This window comes from Tupaia chinensis, unplaced genomic scaffold (genome assembly GCF_000334495.1).
Source record: "Tupaia chinensis unplaced genomic scaffold, TupChi_1.0 Scaffold000217_1, whole genome shotgun sequence".
NCBI classification, from domain to species: domain Eukaryota; kingdom Metazoa; phylum Chordata; class Mammalia; order Scandentia; family Tupaiidae; genus Tupaia; species Tupaia belangeri.
Genome location: NW_006159692.1, coordinates 4,744,681 through 4,754,217, shown reverse-complemented (window position 1 = coordinate 4,754,217; position 9,537 = coordinate 4,744,681). Strand labels below are relative to the sequence as shown.

General features: G+C 44.8%; 1 protein-coding gene across 2 annotated transcripts in view; it reads right to left on the bottom strand.

Annotated features, from left to right (window-relative positions):
* Positions 1-9,537, bottom strand: part of EXOC6 (exocyst complex component 6) — a 195,381-nt gene that overhangs the window by 168,919 nt on the left and 16,925 nt on the right. The window contains exon 1 of one of the 2 annotated variants that reach the window (XM_014587534.2): positions 794-914. The exons of the other annotated variant lie outside the window; for it this stretch is intronic. Within the exon in view, the coding sequence (XP_014443020.1) occupies positions 794-837 (44 nt within the window). The 5' untranslated portion in view covers positions 838-914. Of the gene's footprint in view, positions 1-793; positions 915-9,537 lie in introns of those variants that run through there. 2 annotated transcript variants of the gene reach the window in all.

Here is a 9,537-nt window from a genome sequence, read left to right as displayed (position 1 = left end):
AATTTTTTCTATTTTTTGACCCTTGTAATAACATTTAGCTTAAAACATAAAAACACACAGTTCAACTGTACAAAAATATTTTCTTTCTTTATATACTTAATCTATAAGAGATTTTTTTTTTTTAACTTTTTAAAAAATTTGCTGCAGGGCACACATTATCATCAGAAAGAGACAGAGAGAGGAGGAAAGTTTTGTTCAAAACTAAGACACATAGGCCAGTCGGTATAGTGGTGATTAAGGTGGTTGGATCCCACAGCTGAGCAGTTCAAGTCCCAGACCTGGTAGCTTGAGAAACATGCTAGGCACATGTGTGTGCTCCAAATCACAAAAGCAGGGAGAGATGGAGGAGGAGGGATTGTGGCATGAACATTCCCCATGGGGGTGGGGGTGCTTTCTCACTTTCTCTCTCTGTCTCTCTCCAGCAAGCACACATACCCTCTAGCAAAATTCAAAACAAAACAAAACAAAAACTAAGATACAAACACAACCATTAGCCTAGACCTGCAAAGGTAGAAGACCGGCAATACTGTCTTCTACCTCCACGTTCTATCTCACTGGAAGAGACAAGGTGAGCCAAATAAAGATGAAATCAAGCACAGAGAACAGTACGCCACCTAAGATTTGGTGGCCAGCGAGGCGGCACAGCACCTCCACGATGCTCCATGAGGCTGAAGCCACATGGGAAGGCCCGGGTTTGCATCGCAAGGTCTCCCGACATGGATGTCTATAGGCACATGTGCACCTGTGACCCCGCTGGGGAGGCTGGGGGTAGATCAGGAGGTGAAGACCCTACCTGGAGGTGCTTCTCTCCTTCCTGCTAGCACCGCTGTCTTTCATTGAAGAAATAAATACAGTTAAGGGGCGACATGGGAAACTCAAGCTGTCCAAGGCTGCTGCCGCTGTAATAGCACACTAAAGAAGTCTGCATTCTTCGTCTCCGAAGCAGGAAGGTACCCTAAAATAACCATGCAGTACAGTAACAGACATCAGCCAGTGACACAGGCGTTCTCCCAGTACTGAGTACTATGTACTGTACATAGACCATGTGCTATGCTTAGGAACTTTGTATAAACAGTTCAATTTTTAGTACACAAAGATCTGTAGGGTTTTGTCATACACATATATACACACATATACACCAGTAAAAACTGGTTAGAAAAAAAACAAAGAAAAGACTCAATTAAAGGCCAGCCGGTGGCATGGTGGTTAAAGCGACTTTACTTTACATGGCCAGCAGCACAGTTCAAGTTCCAAACCCAGCAGCCTGAAAAATATGTCAAGTGCCTATGTGTCCATGCTCAAAATCCTGAGAGGAGAACGAAGAAGAGACTACAAAGTGCCTCTCTCCCCTGGAGAGGGGTGAAAGTGCATGTGTCCTATAGCAAAAACTAAAAGGAAAAAAAACCACTCAGTTAAAATAACAAAAATGCATTTAAATATAATCTTTTTATGAATAATTATTATTCCTAGAGGGGAGATACAACTGCCAGAAAGGGTGAGAGGGGGAGAGAGAGAGAGAGAGAAAAAACACGCCCTCAGCGGAGTGTGGGCACATCACAATCCTTCCTCCACCATTTTTCTCTCCCATCAGGATTTGGAGCAGGCACACACACAAGCCTGACGTGCTTTCCAACCACTCAGCCTAGGGCTCGACTCGATGGCAGTCATGTGAGAGCTGGCTTTCTATGTACAGTGCTTAACCACTGTGCTACAGGGCTGGCCCCTGACACAATCTTAAGGAACTCTAACATGTATCTTAAGGAATTCTAAAATGTATCTATGGAAAACTTCTCCTTTTTTTAGGTTTTTGCCATAGGGCATGTGCACTTACCAGAGACAAAATGGGAAAGTGAGAAAGCAACCCTCAGGGGTGATGGCCACACCACAATCCCATCTCTTCCATTCTCCTCCTAAGATTTTGGGCATTTATACACTCACACCCAGCATGATTTTCAACCATGGTCAGTCATGTGAGAAACCAGGGCATTAACCACCATGCCACCTGCTGGTCCCTATACATGAAAATTTTAATCCTCTTGAAAAACATAACATGTTCTTGGATATGAAGACTCAACACCATCAAGATGCCTCTTCTCCCTAACTAGTTTATAAACTAACCTCAATCCCAACAGAATGAGGATTTTTCTAGGGCTAGGCAAATGTATCTTAAGTTTATTTGGAGACATAAACAAGGAAGAGTCACCAGGAAATCCCTGAAAAAGGTAAGCAATGAGACGGGGGTATCCTTAGCAGCTGTTATACAAATAGCAAAGCCTCCATAATTAGAAGCGTTGTATGGCACAGGAAGAGACACAAGGACAATGAACAGAATAATCAGTGTAGTTCCACTGCATGTGGAAATTCCGTACAGGATCACTGCAGTGTCTCAAGTCAGTGCAGGTAAGGTCTACCTTCTAATGAGGAGTGTTAGGATAGCTAAATTGCCAGGTGAAAAAAGAAAAAAGATAGAGCCATTCCTCACACAATACCCCAGAAAAATACAAAAATAATCAGATTAAAAAGTAAAAATGTAGGACCAGCAAGTGACATGGTGGTTAAAGCACTCAATCCTACATGGCTGACTCCATGGTTCAAGTCTCAGACTTAAAAAACATGCCAGACACAAGAGCATGTGTGCCCACAATCACAAAAGGAAAATGGAGGAGAAGGGATTGTGGCATGGCCATCCTCCTAGCAGGTGCTTTCTCATTGTCCCTCTCTCGCTATCTTTCTCTAATGAGTGCACCATACAGCAAAAATATTTAAAAAAAAAAAAAAAAAAAAAAGGTAAAAATATAAAACCATGACAAGTACCAGAAGGAAAAAAAAAAAAAAAAGGTGAGCTTCCCTGTAATCAAGAGAAAAACTTTCCTATGACTCAAAATCCAGAAGCAAAAACAGAAGGATTAATGACCTTTATTTCATGAGGTGGGTGGGGGAGGAAATTGGGCTGGCCCTGTAGGACAGAGGCTAAGCACTGTAGATGGGGGCCAGATCCCATAAGGCTGACTACAGATCAAATCCTGGCCACAACCACTTGAAAATTTGCCAGCCACATACTCATGCCCGAAATCCTGACAGGATAGAGAAATAGAGGTTCGGAAGGAATTGCAGAGTGACCACCCCTTTAAGGGTTCTCTCCCTCTCATTCTCTCTCTTCCACATGCTCGAGCACACACGCCCTCTGGAAATTACAAAAATTTAATTTTTAATTAGAAGTTAATTTTTTAACTTTTGCAAAAAAAGGATAACTATAGTTGCTATGGTTTGAATATCCCCTCTAAAACTTATGTTGAAATTGGGACCAGCAGTTGGCATAATGGCTATGTCGCTAGACTCCCATATAGTCAACTGCAGTTTGAGTCCCAGACCTGGTGGCTTAAACTCACACCAGGCACATGTGTGTGCATGCCCAAGATCCCGAGAGGAGAATGGAGGAGAAGGGATTGCAGAGTGGCCATCCCCCCAGGGGATGATTTCTCGCTTTCTTTCTCTCTGTTTCTCTCTGTCTTGCACACGCGCCCTATAGCAGTTTCCCCCCCCCCCCTATAACAAAAACCCCAAAAAAAAAAAAAAAAAAAAAAAACTTATGTTGAAATTTAATTGCAGTCAGCTTCCTGCGGGCTCCTCATGCCAGAACCTGCTGAGTGGTTTCTCTTGCTAGTCAGTGAGAGGCATATCTCAGGGCAGACATCAAAGCCTGTGGACACCCAGTCCCTCAGGTCTCTTACTAATAGGGTCTCCTAGAAGTAGCTCCTAACTTTCAGACTTTGAGCTAGTTGCAACAAACTAAACAGTAAGGAGACCTCAGAAGCAGCATTACTTAATGGCCCCTACTCAAGCTCAAACAGGCATCCTAGGAGGCTAGGCTGCCCTAGTATGGAACATGAAGATCCCAGAAACGCAGATGGCCTTGCAGGCCAGGTCAACCCATAAAACCCATCACTTAGGGCCAGCCAGGAACATGGTGGTTAAGGTGGCTGGAGCCCACATGGCCAACAGTGCAGTTCAAGTCCAGACCTGGTGACTTGAAAAACACACTGGGCACGAATGCATGTGAGCCTAAAATCCCAAGAGGAGAATAGAGGAGAAGGGACTGCAGTATGGCCATTCCCCCTGAGGAGTGCTTTCTCACTTTTCCTCTCTCCCTCTGTCTCTCTCTGGCAAGCATACATGCCCTGTAGCAAATTTTTAAAAATAAATAAATAATTTAAAAATCAGTCTCATAAAAACCATGAGATGTGAGACCCCAGCTAACACCAAGCCAGCTCATCCTGCATTAAGAGGCCACCCAGGGAGAAGACGCTGGCAGTGGGGAGAAAGAGGCCACCACAGAAGGGCAGGCCTCCACGAGTGTCCAGGACACCTGCAGGGATCAGCTCTGCATACATGGACACCTGCAGGGACCAGCTCTGCATACATGGCTGGACAACTGTGAAGAGTCAGACCCTCATGTGGAACCAGAAGCCATGCAGACCAGCCTCCCCACTTGCGAAAGCAGCCTCAGTGCATGGAGACACGCTACAAGACAAGGACCCCGACAGTGCAGCTTGAGGTGAGACTATACCATAAGCTACCCCATGTCTCTGGATACAGGGCTGCCACTGGGCAGCCAGCGTCAGCCATCCGTCCCTCCTCAGGTTTCAGAGCTGATCCTGGGCTGGCCTAGCATTGTGCTCCTCGCAGACTTCCTTTACAACTCCATGTATGGAGTCCTCGTGTTCTTCACCCACACTGCACGCTGACCGCTATCACTTGCTGCAGCCTCTCTATGACCTGGGCTTTGGCCTGATAATGCTTTCCTCCAGCCCCAAATTCAAGCCCCACTTCTGTTCGGCTCCTCCCCACCCACACCAACCAAAGCCACTAGCTTGTACGACAAATGGAGTTTCCAAGCCCTTCACCCAGGATCCCAGCAGAGTGACATATCTGCTTCTGATGATCCTCCTGCCTCTGCTTCTTATTTTATCAGAGATACACGAGTTGAGCTCCTCGATGTTTGTTAAGATAAGCCACAGGTTCCCTGTATCCCTCCCCCAGCAACAATTTTTCATTCCAGATGTACAGCCAACACAGCTTAGAAAAGAGGACACAAAGAAAGAGAGCAAAAAGAAACAAGTTGTACTTGGGGAAAAAAAAGAAAAACAGAACATTCAGATAAAGACTTAAATAGCATAACATACCCAGAAAGATATGGGATAACGTGAATACACACTTACATAAAACGCCTTGGAGATAACTTGGGATAAAAAATTGGATGGTTGCAATACAAAATTTGGGAATCAAAGAATGCATAGGGACAAGGAACAAATCAGCAAACCGAATGTTTGAGCAGAGGGAACCCCTGGAACACAGCAGGTGAGAGAGAGCAAGTGTGATAGAGGGGTCCCACCGAGGGCAGCTCCAGGGATTAAGCCATCTGACAGAGAGCTGTACCAAGAGGACTAGACACCTGGATGAGAAAAATGCATGAAGAAATAACGGTTAACAATTGTTCCCAACTGAAGGGAAACACAAATCCTGAGCAGCACATGAGAGTAACACACAGCTGGAAGTCTAGACTATGAAGAAGAGAAAGTTCCAGGGAACCAGCAGTTAGCATAATGGCTATGTCGCTGGACTCCCACGTGGTCGATCGTGGTTCACGTCCAGGACCCGGTGGCTTAGAACTCACGCCGGGCGCGTGTGCGTGTGCCCAAGATCCCGAGAGGAGAATGGAGGAGAAGGGATTGCGGCGTGACCATCCCCCCGGGGGGGTGATTTCTCGCTTTCTGTCTCTATGTCTCTCTCTGTCTGTCTGGTGAGCGCACGCACTCTATAGTGAAAATCTCTCAAAAATAAAATAAATAAATAAATAAATAAATAAAGAGAAAGTTCCAAAAGCTCCATGAAAGATGAGGCCAGGAAGGAGAGCAGAATCAGGCTGGCATGGACTTCACTTGGCCGTGTCAATGAATATGAGAAAACCCAGGGCAACATCCTGAACGTTTTGAGGGGAAATTAGTCTGAATCTAGAACTGTGTAGACAATCAGGGAAATGCTCAGGGCAAGGCCAGGTTGAGGGGAGATGGCAGGCAGAGAGTATTAGCCCAAGGGCAATGCCACATGAAAGGAGGCAGGCGCTGGAGAAAAAGGAGAGAAAGAGCCAGAATCCTAATCAAACTGGTCCTGATCCATGAGCATCTCCTGAGCTTGTAACACAAACCTAATCATAAGCAAGCTAAGGAATCCCTTTCGGGTCCAAGTCCATGTGAATGGAGCTATTACCTGCAGTGATAACGCTAATAATGCTTCTCAGTGGGGGGAGGGTGGGACCTGGAAGAAAAAATGAATTGAAAAAAAGAAATATCAAGCAAAGAACATCTTAAACTGGATTTTTAAGTCTAAGTATGGTTCTAGAAGAAAAATGAATACCCTGGAATTAAAAGTGCAGAACACTCTGACATAGACATGTGAGGGGTGAGGGAGTTGAGAAACACCAAATGTTGAAAAAGAAAAAAAAAATTACAAAGGGAGAAAACACTTAACAAACCCAATAATAAAAATTTCTATTGAAGGGCCAGGAAGTGTCATAGTAGTTAAAGCACTGGATTCCCACATTGTCAACTGCAGTTCGAGTCCCAGACCTGGTGGTTTGAAAAATCATGCCAGCGGGCCAGTAGGTGGTACAGTGGTTAAGGGCGCTGGACTCCCACATGGCCAACCATGGTTCGAGTTCTGGACTTGGCAGCTTGCTTTCCCTCTCTCTCTCACTCTGTCCCTCTCTGGTCAAATTAAAATCAATAAAGTTAAATAAAATAATTCTTTTAAAAAGAAAAGAAAATCATGCCAGGCAAATGTGCATATGTGCCCAAAATTCTGGGAAGAGAATGGAGAAGAAGAGACTGCAGCATGGCCGTCCCCCCAGAGGGTGATTTCTCACTTTCTCTATCTTTCTCAGGTAAGTGCACGTACCCTATGGCAAAAAAAATAAATAAATAAATAAATAAATACTCTACTGAAAAGTATGTACATAGTAATGTTCTTGATTTGACTGCCAAAATTTTAAAAATTAAAAAAGAAAAACTTGAAAGATAAAAACATCCAAGTTATGTGGGACAGATGGTGGCACAGTAGTAAAATGTGACATTCTGGGGTTAGCAGGTGGCATTCTGGGTAAGGCAGCTGAATTCCTACATGGCTGACCACACAGTCTGAGTCCCAGATGTGGTGACTTGAAAATCATACCAGGTACGCATGCATGTGTGCTCAAAATCCCAGGAGGAGAATGGAGGATAAAAGACTGCAACGTGGCCATCCCCCCATGGGGTGTTTTCTCGCTTTCTCTCTCACTGGCCCCGTCTCTCTCCAGCAAGCACGTGTGCCCTAAGGCAAAAAACTAAAAACAAAAAAATGAAACTGGATAATGATTCAGTATGTCATTAGTGCTTTATTCTCTTAAACATTAAAATGTGTCCTTAATAAAATGCTTTTAAGTGTCATATTAGCACTTAGTGAAAGCAACCAAAAAAATAGGGACAAAATAGTAGTAGTTATGTACTGTGCAAAACAAAAAACTGCTAGCACTCTTTGTGCGTATGGAACGAGGCTGCTTGCAAATGAAAGATGGCAAATGTATATATAGAGTAAGTATGAGTCACTGGAGAGTGCTAAAAAGAGAGCAGGTTCCAACGAAGTGAGCAGGTGGCATAACTGCCCAGCAAAAAAGAACAGAATAACACTATTATTTGTGGGTATTCCAAAAGTCTCTTGATATGTTTCACAAGTTTCCTGTAGATTAATTTCATCTTTTTTTCAAGGACATGGCCTAGCGCATTTTCCCAAGAGGAAGCATCTCCTCATTACCAATACCATTTTCAAAAGTGGACTACCCTGTTAACTATACCATGCATTGTATTCTTTCCATTTCAAGACTCAGTGAGGAATGCAATGCCCTATCATCTGATTTCTTTGCTTATTACCAAATGTATAGAGTTTTATTTTTTTTAATATTGAAATTATGTTGGAAAAATTAAGGAAATGAACTAGTTATGCAATACCATATCATAGCAGGAATTTTATGTGACAAAAAATTTACATCATCTATGTGGCATGTTAGTTGTGAGGGATACAGCAGTGAACAAATACGAAAGTCCCCTAATGTTCTGGGCTTTCTGGACATCTAAACACCCCCTCCCCATCTTAAAAATAAGGAACCTGAGGTCTAGAGAGGTTAAATGGATTTTTCTCTTGACTGCTCATTCATCAGTGGCAGGGCAAACAAGAAACCAAGCCTGGCGGACAGCAGGTGGAGGGTGGTTGGAGCGCTGGACTCCCACGTGGCCATCCCCAGTAGGAGCCCTAGACCTGTCAGCTTCCTTTCCCACTTTCCTCTCTCTGTGTATCTCTCTCTGGTGAGCATACATGCCCTATACCAATTTTTTTAATTGGTAATAAACTGAATGAATAATTACTTAAAGAAAAAGAAAAAGAACCCGAGTCTCTTGACTTTGGGGGCACAGTGGTTTTAAAAGCTTTAACATCCTTCGCTTTTTTCTTTTTCTTTTTAGGGTTCTGTCATAGGGTGCATGCCCTTGCTGAACAGAAACAGAGGGAAAGTGAGAAACCACCCCACACCAGGGGGTAATGGCCTAGCTGTAACTCCTGCTCTCCCATTCTCCTCCCAGGAATCTGGGTAAGCGCGCGCACACACCGGTCTCGCATGATTTTCAAACTGTTGGGTCCAAGATTCCAATGGGAATCAACGTGTAGGAATCCACAGCCTTCACCACCACGCCACCTGCGGGCCCAAACTGAACTGCCGTCGCTTTATTCTGCATGCACAGGTCCACAAACCACACCCTGCTCCACTTCTGGAAAGTGCACCGGGAAGAAATATCAACGATAAAGCAATGTCCAGTTCCCTGACTGGAGTAATCATAATTTCGTTTCTCACTATTATTCTGCAAAAGATGAAACCTTGTATTTAAAAGGAACTTATTCCTGAAGAGTTTGCCTAATCTAATCTAATGAATCCGAGCAGTGCCTGGTCACTACCGTTAGGACAGCAGGTATTGGGTCTGACATGGAATGTTTCATTGCTTTGTCCAAGGGGTCTCCAGGAAGTTCACTGCATGGATTTCCATATTCTTTGTATCAAAATAAAGTCGTACTTTAAGTCCATTTTCCAAGTCCCTTCGCGCTATTCTTAAAAGTTTTACAATAAATGGAAATATAATACAAAATTAATGAAGTGTCCGGAAATAAGTAAAAGCTCCCTGTCCCCGCGGAGGCCTGCCGGGCGAGCGCAAGGTGCCACCGCGGGATGCCTAGCGGCAGCGCCTTGCCTCCAGCCCACGCTCCCTCCCCGCCGCGCAGGGGGACACGGTGCCGGCCTCTCCCGCCCAATTTCAACTCTCCCACGCCAGCCGCAGCCCCGCGCCCCAGGTTTCCCCAGCGCGCAGCTAGGTGCCGCGGCCCCGCAGTCCGGGAGGTGACCTTCGCCCCTGGACACCGAGCGGCGGGCCCTACCCCTGCAGGCCTGGGGCGGGTCCTGGG